Raw genomic sequence first — 18,905 nt, 5'->3', positions numbered from 1 at the left:
TAAACAAAATGGATAACACTTACTTTTATTAGCATCATTGTTCTACTTAGTTATTAAAAATAAAATAAAACGTCTGTACAGAAGATTGCATGACAGCTAATTTCAGATGAAACGTGTAATACCTAAAAAAAGCTCTAATCGCACGGAGAGCTTAATTTTCACAAAAAGCTCTATTCGCACGGAAAGCTAAATTTTCACAAAAAAGCTCTAATCGCACGGAGAGCTTAATTTTCACAAAAAACTAATCGCACGGAGAGCTTAATTTTCACAAAAAGCTCTAATCGCATGGAGAGCTTAATTTTCACTAAAAGCTCTAATCGCACGGAGAGCTTAATTTTCACAAAAAGCTCTATTCGCACGGAAAGCTAAATTTTCACAAAAAAAACTCTAATCGCACGGAGAGCTTAATTTTCACAAAAAACTAATCGCACGGAAAGCTTAATTTTCACAAAAAGCTCTAATCGCATGGAGAGCTTAATTTTCACAAAAAGCTCTAATCGCACGGAGAGCTTAATTTTCACAAAAAGCTCTAATCGCACGGAGAGTTTAATTTTCACAAAAGCTCTAATCGCACGGAGAGCTTAATTTTCACAAAAAGCTCTAATCGCATGGAAAGCTTAATTTTCACAAAAAGCTCTAATCGCACGGAGGTGACGGAGGCTTAATTTTCAAAAAAGCTATAATCGCACGGAGAGCTTAATTTTAATTAAAAGCTCTAATCGAACGGAAAGCTTAATTTTCATAAAAAGCTCTAATCGCACGGATCGTAATTTTCACAAAAATCTCTAATCGCACGCAGAGCTTAATTTTCATTAAAGGCTCTTATCGCACGGAGAGCTTAATTTTCACAAGAAGCTCTAATCACACGGAGAGCTTAATTTTCATAAAAAGCTCTAATCGCACGGAAAGCTTAATATTCACTAATAAAAATAACTGCGTTAAAAACAACCGGAAAAGTAAGAAATTACAAAGATTCGACATTATTATTTACTACATATTATTTATATGTGCTATTTATTAAAAAGGTTTGATGTCGGTGCACGGGCTTAATACTAAGTGCTTAATGTTCGGCACCATTTTTTTTTTTTTTTATAGTGGAGAATGCATTTAGGCATACCCAGGGCACTCGGGGGAAGAGCCCTGGGTTATGTCGGACTCACCCTGCTGAGTGCAGGGTCCTACCGACTAAACTCCACTGTGTTCCGCCGTGCCGCTTTATTGACGGGGCCGCGGGTATTCGGTAGAACCGCGTCCGCAGACCCGTCAGCAATGTTCGGCACCAACTTCAAACCTATTTAATAAATAGCACATCCATACTATATAATATTATAAATGCGAAAGTAACTTAGTCTGTCTGTCTGTTATTATTATTATTTATTATGTCTCTCTCCATAATACACGGGTACCACCAGAAGGAAGATACCCGGTCCTTTGGGAGGCTTACGTGGGGACACAGGTCCAACACGCAGAGGCCCTTTAGAGAATTTAATGTGTTGTGGGACACCAGCCGCAGCCTGCCCATGACTGCACTATAGAGATACAGCCCTTGGCAGTCCGCGGCCAATGTAGGACTATTGCAGAAAAATGGAAATGAACAAAACTGGGTTATGGAAGGGGGTGCTAGATGGACTGGTATATTGGTTCTATGGGGACTATGGACGTCTGCCTTTTCAATATTAAAAATTGAAAATAATGGCAGACGGTGACTCGCCAGTTCGGTCGATGGGCTCCCAAAAAGGTTACCGAGAATGGCAACAAGGGGGCAACATCAGCTGAGCGGCTAGGGGTGTAGAGAGGTGCGGCACCGGTTTCACCATCGCGGGCCCGCGGGCCCGGAGCGGGTTTCCCCGCTATTACGCCATTAGACACTTCCACCCCCGAGCATATAGCTCTGGCGGCTCCACTCTGGACGGCCAACAAAGGCAAGCCAGAGGTGGGGGATCCTGAACCTCGTCATTGTTCACTCCGAACTGCCACTGGGACAGTCCAGAGGTGAGGACAGGGACCTCCCCCGGGAGCGCTCGGTTCCCGCGGGGTCGCTACTCCCCGACACCTCGCCACAAGGTGCCCTGTGGGGTGACTGACTGCACGGTTGGGATATCTATTGTAGATATGCCAACCGGGGGCGATGGGGTTATTTATTATTATTATTTGTTATTATTTATTTTTCCATGAGCAATTATTTTTCATTTTTCAATTTCCGTCACAATTTCCGTACCTAATTTAAATCTTTCATTTTTCTGTCCTCTTGTGTCGCCATGCAAAGACAAAACGTCTTAAGCGTCCTATTCACGGTCCATCCCCGACGTACGTCAGCTCAAGGCTGCGGTGCTGGATGTATCCTACTGACGATCGTGCGCGCATCAAGCATGGCTAGGGTTGCCAACTTTTATTTGAAGAAATAGAGTATAATATCTGATTATAAAGGAGGTAAATAAAGAGTAAATAAATATTTTAAAGTGAAACTTTTATTACATTGTCTCAAACTTTTTGGTCTGTGTAGCGCATGTCGCGTGACGGTCGGCTGCCGAGTAGGTATAAAGCAGTGTTCGGAGTCATTAACGTACAAATACGATTATTTTGTGCCTAAGTTTCACTTTTACCGTGGTTTCATAAAACCACACAAAATTTTTTTAAAAATGTATTTTTTTGTACTTCACACGCCACTTCACATTCATGACCGAAAAGACTCTTTCAGTAATTAATGATGAAGTGGCGGGAACAGAGAGTATATAGCTTATCATTTTTTTTAAACAAACAAATTCGTCAGACATTTTTTTTAAATAAATTGCCATTTTTCTGCAGTGGACTTTTGCATAAAATCTGTGTTATTCAACAATTCGCCTTGGAGTTCTTTTAAAATAATAACTTCTGAATATAAACTGTCCAAGTGTACTTTTTAATATTGATTATCATTACTTTTGGATCAACCTATGTATGTTTAGTCTTCGTAAATTAAGTTTTCCTTCTATAATTTGTTCTAAATTATTAAATTCAATAATATTTTTTTAAAGATATTGTATTTAGTGAAGATATAGAGTTATCACTACTAATATCAAACCATTTTTCTAAATAAATCAATATATATATATATATAAATTTATTAGGTATCAAAATATCTCCATACCAAATTTCATAAAAATTGGTTCAGTAGTTTAGGCGTGATTGAGTAACAGACAGACAGAGTTACTTTCGCATTTATAATTAGTATGGATTTTTAAAAATGTATTTTTTTGTATTTTTTGCAGTACCTAACAATTTTTCATTATTTTTCAATGAATTATATGAATCCAAACATTTCAAATCTAAATTTATATATTTCAAGATCTCATTTTTAATTAATTTTTAATGAAGCTCGGTTTCTCTCTTCCCGCCACTTCACATTCATGACCCAAAAGACTCTTTCAGTAAATGCTGAAGTGGCGGGAACAGAGAGTATATAGCTAATCATTTTTTTTAAACAAACAAATTCGTTAGGACATTTTTTTTAAATAAATTGCCATTTTTCTGCAGTGGACTTTTGCATAAAATCTGTGTTATTCAACAATTCGCCTTGAAGTTCTTTTAAAATAATAACTTCTGAATATAAACTGTCCATGTGTACTAGGTTGATCCAAAAGTAATGATAATTGGGTATTACCTGTGTACATAAAAATATAAAATAACTGTTTCTTGCTTGCTCATGTACTCACTAAGTTAACACAAAAAAAATCATATCAATAGACCACAAGCCCGCATAGGAAAAAAATATGGGTCAAATGAACCACCAGGGGACATATCTAGAACGATAGAAGAGCAAAAAATAATAAGATTCATCACTATGCTGTCACTTGTAAGCTGTCCAACTGAGTGCAGATGAGAATTGAAAAGTACAGGTAGACTCGGTAAATTTTGGTCATATATTTTTGTACGGCATTCTTAACCATCGATAGATCCATTAAAAATAATAAGAAACCGCTCAGTGCCGTACAAAAATGGTGGTCCACCAAGTCGGAATTTTTATTTAATTTCCGAGAGTTACCGGGGGTAAATTTGGTCATTTGACCATGTACGGCATCTGTGTCATACTATTGCTATACTGCTTTTAATCCATTATTCCGCAACGCCGTACAAAAATCATGGGGACAAGGGGAAAAAATCGAGAGTTGCAATCCCCTCTCTTTCCCTACTCCAGGGGGTCATTTGACTAAGTACGGCTTCGGTTCCAAAACATTATCTAGCACTCAAAAGTACTATTAAAAGCAATGCCGTCAAAAAATAATTGTTCTTTTAAATGTATACCAATAATCATCTTAATTTCATCGAATTCTTGATATAAAGAGCTGTAAGGTCATTTGACCCTGTACGGGAACTTTTTTTTTAACATGATATTGTAAAATTCAATTGTTGTATAGTATTGCCGTTCAAAAGAAACCGTTCTAAAAAAAGTTATAGAGAAATGCAAAACCAGAAATTTTGTTAAAGTTTAAACATCGTAGATTAATGAAATATAATATTTTTCTACACTTTATTCGTTGTTTTAAATAGTATTAACATAGATAAATTAGGAAAAAACGATGCCGTACATTTTTGTGCAGACCACATCTTTTAGGCTGATGAAAGCGACGAAAGCTACAATTTTAAGGGTGCTTTATGGCCATTTGATACAGTACGGCATTAACATATTTTTACCCAACTACGGCAAAGCAAAAGGAGGGTTATGGTTTTGACAGGTCATGTATGTATGTTCATCTATTCCCTCGTAACTTTTAGAAGTTACGAGGGAATACACTACTTATCAGAATTCGACAAATGACATATCATTAGAAGCGTCTGAATTGTTCACTGGATAACCAGCGACCAGCTAGCTAAAGGCTATATGGGGTTTCACAAAATCTAATGTGGCGCCCTCTAGCGGACAAAACATACAGAGTAAAAAAATAGAGTTAAGATAAATATGCCGTGTTTGGTATCATTTGAAAGCGCTTTACTTGTACATTTTGAATATGTATATATTACTAGCATTTGCTTGTGACTTTACCTGTATTCATGGGCTGATTGCATATAGTTCACATCTTTTCGTTCATAGCTTTTTTATTAGTTCATCAATTTAACGGAGTCCATTCCACCTGACTCCGACTTTCCAAGGTGATAATTAACCACCTCGAGCTTCTTAATATTAATGAATATTTATATTTTATTATCAAAATATAAAGCAAACATTTCGTTATATGGATTTTTTTCTTTTTCAGATTTTTCCCCTTTGAACCAACGAAAATGTACGGCACATGAAAAAATATTATCTATGCATAAAATACTTTAAAAATAAATTTATTTCGTGTTGTGTCAAATGACCCCCTGGAGTGGGGAAAGAGAGGGGATTACAACTCTCGATTTTTTTTCCCTTGTCCCCATGATTTTTGTACGGCGTTGCGGAATAATGGATTAAAAGCAGTATAGCAATAGTATGACACAGATGCCGTACATGGTCAAATGACCAAATTTACCCCCGCTAACTCTCGGAAATTAAATAAAAATTCCGACTTGGTGGACCACCATTTTTGTACGGCACTGAGCGGTTTCTTATTATTTTAAATGGATCTATCGATGGTTAAGAATGCCGTACAAAAATATATGACCAAAATTTACCGAGTCTACCTGTACTTTTCAATTCTCATCTGCACTCAGTTGGACAGCTTACAAGTGACGGCATAGTGATGAATCTTATTATTTTTTGCTCTTCTATCGTTCTAGATATGTCCCCTGGTGGTTCGTTTGACCCCTATTTTTTCCTATCCGGGCTTGTAGTCTACAATAGGCCACGTTTCCAAGTATTTACATTAATTTCTGTTGGCAACACTGATCTGCTGTACGTCCGCGCTATTCACTGTCCATCTGCACGACGTTCGCGATGGTGGGGGTGCTTGCTGGATGAAAAATTGGTCGTGCACATCCAGCAAGATAATAATAATAATTATTGACGTACGTCAACACTATTCACTGTCGTTTTGCGTCGTGCATCGTGTATGACCTTGGCTGGACGTACGTCAAGATGGACCGTGAATAAGACGCTTTAGGCCGCCTGTCCATCTGCAAGAAAACTTCCGCGAAAAATGTTGGACAGTCTGTCTGACAGTAGCTTGCAAGTCTAATTCCGCGTTTCCACCTGCAAGTAGACTTGCAAGTTGCTGTCAGACAGACTGTCGGACTTTTCTCGCGGAAGTTTTCTTGCAGATGGAAACGCGGCTTTAGAGCTAGCGCGCAAGAGCAACTTTTGTCTCCGCAACTATTTTGTCTCTCCCATCATGGGGAGTTGCGTCGCTACGTGTGCGCACTTTCTTACTAGCCCATAGAGTTTACTAGCCCAAAAGTTGCTCTTACGCGCTAGCTCTTACAAAATGTATAGAGGTGGCACCACCGAATTTCTGATCCTCTGTCTACGAATCTTGCTCTATAAAAAACTGAAGTGGTGTTTGTTGATTATTTGCTTCAAAAAAACTTTTATTTTGACATCCAATGCGCGTTTCCATGCAGATAGGCCTTAGATCATTAAGTTAATGATCTGAGATAGGCAAAGACTTGCAAAGCTGTAATTTCTAAACGAACATGAACGTGTAGATTGAGCATAAGCTTTTTGGCGCGAATTTATTCATGGATAAAATGTCAAACTGACAGAAACTTATAAGTCAAATTTAAAAAGTAATCAAATTCAAATACATTAAATAGTTTTCAAATTTCATAAACTGCTAATTATTCTGCTAATTGTTTGAGAACTTTCTCCCAAAATGAGTCTTTGGGTGGACAAACATCGACCAAAAGATTTAATGAAGTTGGATTATCATAAAGACCAAGCAGTAAGATTGAAAAGTCTCGTACAGCAAAGTGATTTCCCGCATCTTCTTGTTTACGGCCCTTCAGGAGCCGGCAAAAAAACTAGAATCATGTGCTTATTACGTGAATTATATGGCTCAGGAGTTGAACGATTGCGGCAAGAAACAATGCATTTTACAACTCCTTCGAATAAAAAAATCGAAATCATGACTGTAAGTAGTAATTATCACATAGAGGTTAACCCTACTGATGTTGGAATTTATGACAGAGTTGTTATTATGGATCTCGTAAAAAATGTTGCACAAACACACCAAATAGACTCTTCTGGACAACGTGAATTTAAGGTAGTTATTTTAAATGAAGTTGATGATTTGACTAAAGATGCTCAACATGCCTTGCGACGTACAATGGAGAAATATGTAGCGACCTGTCGGCTTATTCTCATTGCTAATTCAATATCTCGTGTTATTCCGGCTATAAGATCCCGTTGTTTAACAATAAGAGTCCCTGCACCTACAGAGAGTGAAATTTCCACAGTACTTCATACAGTGTGTAAAAAGGAAGGGCTCAATTTGCCATCAGAATTGGCCTTACGCATTGCTAAATGTGCAGATCGTAATTTACGTCGTGCTCTATTAATGTGTGAGGCGTGTAGAGTGCAACAATATCCTTTTACACCTAATCAAAAAGTACCTGAACCAGATTGGCAACAATTCATAAGAGAAACTGCATCAATGATTTTATCAGAACAATCTCCAAAGAAACTTGGTGAAGTCAGACAAAAGTTGTATGAATTAATAATACATGGTGTGCCACCAGATATGATATTTTCAGGTCTGTTGAAAGAGCTTGTAAGAAATTGTGATATGGCCATGAAATGTCAAGTAGCGAGTCATGCTGCTATGTTTGAACACAGAATGCGTTTAGGTAATAAGGCAATATTTCACTTGGAGGCATTTGTTGCTAAGTTTATGGCCATATACAAGAAATTTATGGAAGAGTCACTGGGTGATGCATTCTAGTATTTGAAAAGGTAGGAAGGATAAACAATTTCTGTGATGATGTCAGTTGTAAGATATTCTGGTTAAAATTGTATGTACTATTTCCATGATTGTTTAATGTTTTTATTTGTATGACTATGTAAGGAATAAGGATTTAATAAAACTCCATTTCTACTTAATGTATTTTATTATTATAATTACTAGCTATATAAATAATAGTTCTTAACTGGTATTTGATTGGCGAATAATCTAAAATTATCTACAACTGTGTGCATTAAAGCTACAGTAACTTCATTAGATAAGTAATCTAATACGGCGCTCTTTGCTGTCAATACTTGTTCGATCATGTATGCATCTTCTGTTCCACCTGAAATTTAAGAATATCATATTAAAGTCTAAGGAGAAATATCTATGTAATATTTATTATAGGTATATAGTGTCACCTTGGTGTCACCTCATGCATAATCTATAGTGATTTTTCTCATTTTATCATTGTTTTTTCTTTATATATTATAGTTAAATTATTCGTCAAGATACATGCAGAGTAAGTAACACAGGTAACAAGTACAATAATTCTAATTTCTAATGAGTTATTTGTGTGCAAAGGCAAGCAAATTAAGTATGATACAATTAATAATTATACAAAAATTGTTAACTTAAAATTAAATATGAATAGGATTAGAATTTGGTAGTGCAATTATACTTTGTTAACTTGAAACTATAATATATTTTAGTATTTGAATAGAATTAAAATTTGTGCACTTAAAAATATTTTCGCTGATGTACAAATTATCTAAGATTGAGAAATTAGAGTTCATTTTGGTTATAATACTCTTATGAATAAATTGCTTTTAAAATAAGTTAAAAAGCCTTTAAAATCCAAATAATTGCAGGAAATGTACACAGGAAAGTAAAACCATATAATTTTTTATACATTTCAATATATACATTACCTATAGTTTCGTTTTCTGAATTGATAAAATCTGAAAGATGTAAAGCGGATGAGTATGTACACAGGATGGAAATAGTAAATATTATGAAGATAAGATTGAAAAAGAATATTATGTAAGTATTATATTTGTAGTTATTGTATTTAATTTGTGAGGTCTATAATATGAATAATTATGAGGACAAGATCATGAAATAAAAAGAAAAACATATTAAAATAAGATGAAAGATAATGGAGAAAGGAAATTTTGATTAGATTGAATTAAGAGCCAATATTCACCCTATGAAATTATTACTTATCAATTATTAAATTATTATTGATATGAATGTTCTTACTAGGTTGTAAATAAAACAAGGGCGTTCTAGAATTTCGTACGGCTATTCGCTCTTGGCCTATAAGTAAATAATCTTCGTTATCGTAACCGCGCTGTCCAGTCCATGAATAAGTGATGTTCGTTTCTACGTCACCTGAAAATATAATTATAAGGCCGAATTTTATATATTGTTAGTAAAATATTTAATTGTTTGGTACATGTGGGGCAGATGCGGTTTGAATCTGTTTCACTAATCGATTTTCTTCATACAAGTAGGTGATCAGACTTGAGTCATTTTTTCCCCACCGGGAATCGAACCCAGGACCCCTCGTTCCTTTACGCGTAAAGCACTGTGCCTTCTGCCTATGAGGTGGTTATATTTTATACAGTGAGATTTGGCCATAATCGCACTTCGCAGAGAATTCCAAATAATACAGATAACATTGAGGATATTACTCTATATAGGTAAAGAAATTTATTTCACAACATAATATCCACTCCATGTCAACAGCTAAGTACCTACGTACATTAAATGAACCAGTTTAACATAAAACAAAAGCAAATTATCCTTGACTCACTCAATTCCATTGTAATATACGATACGAAAGGGTCCGCTCTTCCTGATAGCATCATAGTTAATTCACCAACAACATGTAAGTCGCTTTTGAAAACAACACCGTTTTTTCCATTTTGCAAATTAAACCTGTAAAACCAGTAAATTAGCATATTTTATGAGAAAAACAATTTTTTATATAAAAAATTTTTCGCAAACGATCAATATTTTATTAATGCAATCAAATTTAATTATAGAAATCTTGTTTAAAAATACAAATAAAAAATAAAAAAAGAATTTTATATTTGGAGATGCTGGGATTTGAACCCAGGACTTTCAGCATGCGAAGCAGACACTCTACCACTGAGTTACATCCCCGATACTGAATGTGTCGAAATTAGTAGTCATATGAAGCTGTACAATTTATTCTGTACACCATTTCATCAAAGGAATTGATCCATAATATTCTTTCGGTTAAAATGATAAGAGAAAGATTGTTATAGTTAATGATTGTTCATGAATCGTGATCAACCAATGATCAACATTTGAATGATAGTTTTCGTGCTCGCCCCTCTGATGCAGGCAATACATAATTATCTATTTATGTATACCGGCTATATCTAATACTAGCTGCTCCGCGCGGTTTCACCCCCGTGGCTCCTCTCCTGTTGGTCGTAGCGTGATGATATAATATAGCCTATAACCTTCCTCGATAAATGGGCTATCTAACACCGAAAGAATTTTTCAAATCGGACCAGTAGTTCCCGAGATTAGCGCGTTCAAACAAACAAACAAACTCTTCAGCTTTATAATATTAGTTTATATATATTTTTTAATTTCTAGTCGATTATTAGACTTTATCGTAAGTAGTTCACTCATAGAATCAAGATTATATCTATATAGTGTTTCTAATTTTGACAAATTAGATTTAAAATCTACAAATTACTTTTTTATCTAACTACATAGATTTTGTAAGCGAAATCCTAGGTCTATGCATATAGGTAGTAGGTACAAATCTATTAAACATACACATAATAATTTACCTGCGTTCTAGAAGTTTCGTCCACCTTGCACCAGTGACATTGACTTTTCGTAACAAAAATGACATTTGGTCGTCAGGCACGGAAACTGTGACGCTATTCAGGATCATCGGGTCGACAGGGGTCATGCCCAAATGCCTTGAATCCATCAGGAAGAAAAATGTTCGTAATCCTCGGCGAAGGCATTGTAAATTGTCCGCTCGACATGGCGGGAACGGCAGTGGTGGTTGTGTTGGAGCTGAAACAGAAAAATAATTTTTAAAAATTATCGGAATTTAAACGCGGATTATTTATTAAGTATATTATACAACACTACATTTCTTGACGGTTATACAAAAAAAAGCGTGTGTACAGAGCCCAAGGGTCAGAAGTGAAACTTCTTTGGTAACGCCTAAAGAAGTATCACTTCAAAAACAAGAATAAAATTCTCAAATTAAATAAAAAATTAGGTATTCATAGCTAAAATCATTTTACGTGATCTCAAATTTTATGCTTAATTGCTCTATGAAATGGAATTCAAAATTGATTATGGAATGTGTGATTCACGGATTCAATTACAAAACGGATTAGGCTATAAGCCTTTATTATTTCTCTTTAGGATGAATATACCAAACAAATTTCATTCAATAGACGAATCTAATCAAAAATGTGTAAATTTGTGATATATATTTCGATTCGATTCGATTAAACAATTGGAATTTTTAATTATTTTTTCAAAAAAGTGTTTATAGATGTGACCTGCGGATAAAATTATGTTTTATTCGTATAGCTACTAGCTGTTGCCCGCAGCTTCACCTTCGTGGAAATGATTAATTTTCATGGTACAAACTTTCATCCCCTATTTTATTCCTTTGAGGTAGAATTGATCCAAATCTACCTGGATGCCAAAATTCAGCCCTATCCGTCCAGTGGTTTGAGCTGTGCGTTGATAGATCACTATGTCAGTCAGTTGAGTTTTCTTTAGATTTTTTTACTGTATATACTTAAACAAATGGATAAGAATATAATAGTTAGGTAGTCTAAATAATAGGTACTTAAAATAAATAAAAATACAAATATATACCTACACTACACAAATATTTACTATACGCGAAGATAAATAAACTAAATTAAGATTTCGTAAGTTTAATTTTTGTTCTTAGCAGATTTTGTGGGAAAATTTCCCGCTTATGGCCGGAAATATTTTGGTTATACATAATATAATACTGTTCCATGTAAAAGTAAGATGTAGATTTATTTATAATCTTTAATTAGGTTAAAATATTTACCTAATAAATTAATAATTTATTGAGACAAAGTTAATCTACTGTGAACTTTTACGAAATGGAGTAGGTATATTACCTATTTAACTGTAGATAAATATGTACATTATATTATATTATGGACATCTGAGTTATGTGAAATATGTAGGTACATGATTGATCTATGGAATGAAATGTTTAAGCATACTGCAATTGAAGAGGAAATAATAATAATAATAATTTTTTGTTTGTAGGTACCAAATAAATTCCTACATTTGAAAACTATGTCACTAGTAAAAACCTGCACCATTTGGTATTCCTACGTTATGAGTCATGTTTTGGTAAAAATAATAACACATAATAATCACCAATTATGTCACATTATATCTACCATATCCACCTACCTACTATACTTAAAGCACATCGTAAATAGTGTGTTGGTCCTGTGAGTATATTTTTTATAGTCCAACATAGGTTATTGTTATTCTAATGGCGTGTAAGCGTGATTGTATCTCAATAATTATACATTACACAAAGATTAATGGGGTCATTGGCATAGGTTACTTAACGGTTACAAAGCTGTCATTAATAGAAAATAACATGTCACTTAAGAACTGGCCTTGATTGAATTTGTTAGTATGTATTTAGATTACTTAGTGTTATCTTTGTTACACCTGTTCTTGATAAAATTTTATATAGTGGGTATTCATAGTACAGTTACATTTTTTTATTGATATTAAATACTGTAGTACCTACATATCGGTTAAAATTAAATAGACAAAAAAAAAGTTTAACTCCTCCTTTTTTTGAAGTCGGTTAAAATACCTGTACCTAAAATTTGAACGATTTTAAGTAGGTTCTGTAACTAAGTATATATTATTAAATATTATTATCATTCAATTGATTTTCTTAATGTAATCTGATAAGACCTAAGACCTAATATAATATTTGTACCTATTTACTATTGACGCATTGACCTCCTTTATAGCATTTCACTTTTGTTTAAAATTCAAAGTATGGTAATGCTTTATGCGAATAAATTACCTAAGATATAATTGCAATTTGCTAATTTTATTTTAATTACATTTAATTGAGGCCTTTTATGAAATTGGGTTTAGTTAAATCTTATATTAAATCATTAAAATTACAATTCTAAAGAGAAACTTAAAAATTATTTGTTAATTTAAGGAACAATTATGAAGTGGCCTTATATTCATTTCAGTATGAATAAATTATGATAGTTATGATATTGACAAAGGGTTAAGAAATGAATTCTCTGTTGAGAAGGCACCTGCCGGCTGCCACTTCCATAGCTACTTACTACGAACCTACATCTAGTTTATTCCTAGTGCATTCACATTAACTACAGAACCCTAAAAAGCTACCTTTATTATCTATACTAATATTATAAAGAGGAAGGTTTGTATGTATGTACTATGTATGTATGTATGTATGGTTTTCACGCATAAACTACTAGACCGATTTTGATGAAATTTGGCACAGATAATCTTTAGACCCTGAGAAAGAACATAGGCTACCTTTTATTGCGAAATATGTACCACGGGCGAAGCCGGGGCGGACCGCTAGTATTTTATATAGGTATCGAAAAATCGCAATCGTCTATAGGAAAACTGCAGCGCACTTATGACATTTGCAGTATAATATGCAATCTGAATCTCTGGTACTAGTTTTGTGAATAGGCACAATATCTTATGGCATATACTAGTTTAGTGGTGAAAGGTCTTACACGGGACCTCTCACATTGAAGTTGAGAAATCTTGTATAGATGAGCATACAGCATTTTAATCATTCAATTGTATATGATACTCGAAACATTATTAACTTAGGCGCAAGGAAATGACTTCAATTTAAATTTATAATTAGATATTAGGAACTAGGTACATTCCTATCAAGTATATACATTTGGTGAGGGTTTTTGAAGAGTAAACTTGAAAATATCTACTAGTGTTTGATTTTGTATTAAATACGTTTTCAAACACGATTTATTTATTTATTGTATTACCTATAGTCCCGACGTTCCACACTCGAATTTGAATTTGAATTTAACTTTTGCTGTTGAAAATAAAAGTAAGTTAAAAATTATTATTTTGTTTGTCGATCTGAAGTGCCAAATCTTGTTTCGACGCTACAGATAGACAAAAAAATTGAGAGCAGTGCAGTCGGTCTTGTGCCAGATGCCAGGAGGCGCCGAATTATAAAAGTGGTAAATTATATTTCAAATTAGAGATTTGAAATCCATAAATCTATTTACCAACTTGTTTTAAGGATATGAAATAAAATGTTGTACTAGTCCATCTATACAAATTTATTCCATCGTATTTATTCGAATTTGAATTTATATACGGATTACAGTATGTTACAGTTACTGGTATAAATTATGAGGGTTAGCACACAACAAATAATTTCAGTGTTAAATTTAATTTTACAAATGCTTTGTAAACCGCACATTATCATAACATTACATACAATACCTTAATTCAAATTTTATTGTTTTTTGTCGAAATTATAAGTTATGTAATTTTGAGTGGTGAGCTATATATTTGGAATTTTTTCTTACGGGGTCAGATTATGCAACTTTTGCGTATTAAATATTAGTACGGTTCAAATTGTAGAAATTAATTATTTATTAAGAAACCAGCTTTCATGAGAATAAATATTAGGTACTTACCTAGTTACGTAGGTATCAATTATTTTTATTTTTAGTTTATCTCGATTATTTCAAAGTCATAAATTTTGTGGGTGTTTTTCACGATTTTCCTTGAAAATACATACCTACTTATCATCATAATATTACCGAAATTAATAACTCAGGCCCCGGAATCGGGCCGTTCGGGGCTCAATGGGTTATATCTTACCGTAGGTACCTAAATAATGTGAATAAATGATTTAAAAATTCTTAAATAAGAACCTAAAAATATAATAATCTATAATATTAAAGCAGCAATAGGAATAGAAAATATGGTAATTAATAAGTAGAGTTCTACCATAGTATCTATAAGTTCTCTTTATGGTTTTACAATACAAAATATTACCACATCTATTTGTAATATATCTAAGTTTATTTTTAAGTTACATTTTAGATACAAGGTGATACTTCCAACCCATTTTCCAGTAAGTTTGAAGAGGACTTTAAAATATCATTATAGCAACTATGTTGCTTATATTTTTATAGTTATTTTTTATTATCCTTGAACTTTTAAAGACTGAGAAGACGTACTTGGTCGGTGACAAGCATTTTGCTTCTGTTTTAAGAACTAATCTGCAAATGTAATCTGATATTTATTTGATGTGCATTCTTATTTATAATATAATAAACTTAAGATGATAAGAAGAATACATCGTACTTGATTTCTTTATTTTGATAAATTTTACAGATTAAATTCTGCACTCCAACTACTACGTTTTCATAGCCATGGTCTTCACTCTACAGCACATGGGCCCCGCTGTTATAATAAAATAGCTATGATCGCTGATTTCTCTCAAAGTTCTAACTTTTTACGTTGCTTTTAGGTACTCAATTGCCCTGATATTTTGGTATACTCTCCTGAATAAACTCAAGAGGATCTAAGTAGTTATATCAGTTCTGGTTTAATATTATCGTGGATCAATATTTTGTTTTATTAATTTTTATTCCATATAGAGAATGTTTGGTAGGATTTACAATATTGTTATATTAATATTATATTAAAAACATAATAAAATATCTGCGGTTAGCAATCGAACCATTTAAAAAATTTTATATGAAGATGAATTGTACTTGCAATAAAAATACAGAAAAAATTATACAGTATAATCATTATACATAATTATATACTGTTCGCATATTAATCATTTATTGAATACTAGCTTTCTACCCGCGGCATAGCCCGCGCAGTCAAAACTCGCATAGTTCCCGTTCCCGTGGGATTTCCGGAATAAAACCTATCCTATGTCCCGGGGTAAAAAGTAGCCTATGTCCTTTCTCAGGTATCATAATATCTCTATACCAAATTTCATGCAAATTGGTTCAGTAGGTAGTTAAGGCGTGATTGAGTAACAGACAGACAGACAGACAGAGTTACTTTCGCATTTATAATATTAGTATAGACTATAGTATAAATAGGATAGGATAGATGCTTGAGGAAAACCAATGAGAAAATGTAACTTAGTTGTCTCGTCAATCCGGATATGCATGATTAAATTGTATTTTTAAATATTCTTTTAATAAATAACTTGATCATATAAATCGAATATTATCTAAATTTCCTTATACATATATAGTTTTAAAGTGATTAGTGCGAATTCGACATGCATACAGTCGGCGCAATCAAATATTCCGAATACTGGCAACCACACCCTTATTTATGATCAATACATTAATAATTTATTAGGTAACAAAATGTATTATAATTCTAGGTACTGTTAGGTCGAGGTGTAAGGCATAACATAATATTATAATGTGTATAGGTAAGTACAAATATGTGTGTAGTAGACTGATGCATGATGTGGTCAGGAGCTGTGCAATGGGCCTACCGTGCCCAAAATCTTTTCTAATTCTTAGTTTCATATACGAACGTTTCATATTCGATTCTCACATATTATATAATAAAAATCTGCCTCCACTATAATTGATATTTTCGAACAAATACAAAGAAAAAAAGGAATGAGAAATTTATGCAACTATCTACAACATAACCTAAATAAAATATTTAAATGATCCAATAAAACCTGATCCCGAAATCCAGTTATTGAAATTTGCACACCCACTTTATTAATTCATTATTTATTAGATATTACCAATCACAATAATTAATGCTTCGATAAAATATATTCTATCTAGTATCTACTGAGGGAGAGATATTGTATTTTCAAACTTGAAACTTTTAATTCTATTGGCACACTAGTACAATAGCTAGGTTTTATTTTATAAGAAGTAAATAAAATTGTAATTGGCATAGAATATAATATTTATAATTCACTAGTTTTCCGCCCGCGGTGTATAAAGCCTAATAAATTATATACCTTCCTTGAGAATCTGCACTCTATCTATTAAAAACACTGCATCCAAATCAGTCAACACAGGGACATAGGGACAGATAAAGCGACTTTGTTTTATACTGATATGATGATGAAGATGAAATGTAGAGACAGTACCTACGTAAATATTTTGTTTCAGTAAGTATTTGACGTATTAAGTTAAGTAGGTATATGACGTGTTACTGTAATTTTACGAGAATGTTTTAAGTGCATAGTAGTTATTTGTTAATCTATAGATTTTCCTGACTGACCATTAATTAAATCAAAGTATGTGATTTATTATAGAGCATAAAAATCTAAAGTATTATAATTAATCATTTAAGCTCTAACATAGATACAAAAATATTTATATGTTTTTTATATATCCTGTTTGTGTTGACGAGTATTATGTTAATTGTTAACGCATAAATAGTTACGCACGTGATTTAACATAATTTCAACTCTTACAGAGATATAATGAAAATTAAACCTTTATTTTTAAAAAGGCATATTGCTAAGCAATCTGGATGTTTTATAGAACCCAAATAAAATGGTGATTTTTTTCTGTTCGATTGTGTATGCGTGAATCAGATTTTTGTATCTGTATGTTCCTACATACATACAAGCCTCCTGGCTATACAGTGGACATAGGCGACTTTTTACTGCGAAACACCTCGTTTCCTTGGGAATTTAGCGCGGGTGAAGCCGCGGTGGAAAGCTACTAAATAATAAACATTGTTAAAATATTATGTGAAAAATAAAATATAAAATTATTTTTGAATGCGGACAATAAAGTATGTAAGTATATAAATATTATAATAATTTGGTTATGTATTGTTACAATATTGATTCATCTTTTTTTGAAACTCTACTAAGTGAAAGATAAGTATTTTTCAAATTCAAATTCAAATTCAAATTAATTTATTTGCCAAAAAACATGATATACATAGATGTTAACAATTGAGTTCCAGCATGTTCAGCCGTTATTAACAGCATGCAAATTATGTCACTTAATTATAAATCAAAATTTCATTTATTATTTCATTATCATTACATTTCACATTCTACAATTATTATTAACAAAGTCAATCAATCAAAGTCAAAATTTATATTAAATTAATTTATTTTAAAGCTTTCGTATCGGTATCTAAGTTTGACTTGCATTAAAAATTGAAAATTATTTACTTAAGAGTTAAAATGAAAAATTAATATAAACGTTACCAAAACTTTCATCAAATATAGAGTTCAACTAAAAATATGAACATGATATATATACAAATATAAGAAAACTTTAATTATACACTTACCGGGTTCATAGTTCCTAAACGTTAGGAATTGACCGAAACAAAAATGCACACAACACGAGTATATAGTCAGAGCGACGACACCACGTAAACATTTGAGGAACATCTTGTCGCAGCCTCCAACTTTGAAAAAGGACCGTCTCACCGCACCACTTTTATATACTGAGTTTTATTTTTTAAAAAGCAAGCAACGACAAGGAGTGATTGCCATCCGATGGTTCCGTTATAGGTCACGGTTTTAATCCAATTTCGCATTTTTTACGTCATCCCTTCCAATCAGATATCCCGCACAAGACAACGAAAATACGTTTACTATACGTTGATGCTTACAATGTTATGCGTTTAAGGTGTAATTCTTGGTCTTGCATAGTGCAGAAGACTGAGGAAATACCTTTGGTGAATGGCGCATTATAATTTGAATAATTTTGTCATATTTATACACTCGACATTTTACTTATATGTGAAGACAAGTATTAATGATGAGACGAGACATACCTGATATTTTAATCAATAAAATAAAATAATAATATACATACGATACACCCACATACAGAATGTAACCTTTTAGTGCTATTTATAAACCTACTAAACTTACAATTATTGTTTGAAGGGTTACCAAATACTTGATCTATAAGAGAAATATTTGAAGTAATAAGGTATATGGTATGTCGTTAGGCA

At 32.9% G+C, this 18,905-nt stretch overlaps 2 protein-coding genes and 1 non-coding gene across 4 annotated transcripts; 1 reads left to right on the top strand and 2 right to left on the bottom strand.

Annotated features, from left to right (window-relative positions):
- Positions 1–6,678: 6,678 nt before the first annotated feature.
- On the top strand, positions 6,679–7,990 carry RfC38 (replication factor C subunit RfC38). The gene has a single exon (XM_089703067.1). The coding sequence runs from the start codon at positions 6,765–6,767 to the stop codon at positions 7,830–7,832; it is 1,068 nt and encodes a 355-aa protein (XP_089559193.1). The 5' UTR covers positions 6,679–6,764; the 3' UTR covers positions 7,833–7,990.
- Positions 7,976–18,592, bottom strand: LOC149482892 (uncharacterized). Of its 2 annotated transcripts, XM_089703075.1 has the most exons (6): positions 18,231–18,592; positions 10,670–10,904; positions 9,652–9,776; positions 9,096–9,227; positions 8,765–8,794; positions 7,976–8,178 (listed from the first exon to the last, which is right to left on the bottom strand). In XM_089703075.1, exons 1-6 carry the CDS (start codon positions 18,331–18,333, stop codon positions 8,012–8,014), a joined length of 792 nt encoding a protein of 263 aa, XP_089559201.1. In that variant the 5' UTR covers positions 18,334–18,592; the 3' UTR covers positions 7,976–8,011. The 2 variants fall into 2 exon arrangements, with proteins under 2 accessions (XP_089559201.1, XP_089559203.1); XM_089703077.1 differs by lacking the exon at positions 8,765–8,794 and having other exon boundaries at positions 18,231–18,588.
- On the bottom strand, positions 9,933–10,004 carry TRNAA-CGC (transfer RNA alanine (anticodon CGC)). Its single transcript has one exon. It is a non-coding gene; the product is annotated as a tRNA-Ala (tRNA).
- Positions 18,593–18,905: the final 313 nt, after the last annotated feature.

Source organism: Colias philodice, chromosome 14, assembly GCF_061535455.1.
Source record: "Colias philodice isolate Cphi_HAF_F1 chromosome 14, ilColPhil1 Martin Lab GWU primary, whole genome shotgun sequence".
Taxonomy (NCBI): Eukaryota; Metazoa; Arthropoda; class Insecta; order Lepidoptera; family Pieridae; genus Colias; species Colias philodice.
This window is presented reverse-complemented; position numbering and strand designations above follow the sequence as displayed.

Bases quoted from the DNA above. Each gene is read 5' to 3' on its own strand.
- LOC149482892 (XM_089703075.1), bottom strand. From the start codon at position 18,333: ATGTTCCTCAAATGTTTACGTGGTGTCGTCGCTCTGACTATATACTCG. The intron at 9,777-10,669 runs GTAAATTATTAT...CTGGTTTTACAG, and splicing joins ACGAAACTTCTAGAACGCAG to GTTTAATTTGCAAAATGGAA. The intron at 8,179-8,764 runs GTAATGTATATA...CTTAAATTTCAG, and splicing joins TTCAGAAAACGAAACTATAG to GTGGAACAGAAGATGCATAC.
- RfC38 (XM_089703067.1), top strand. From the start codon at position 6,765: ATGAGTCTTTGGGTGGACAAACATCGACCAAAAGATTTAATGAAGTTG.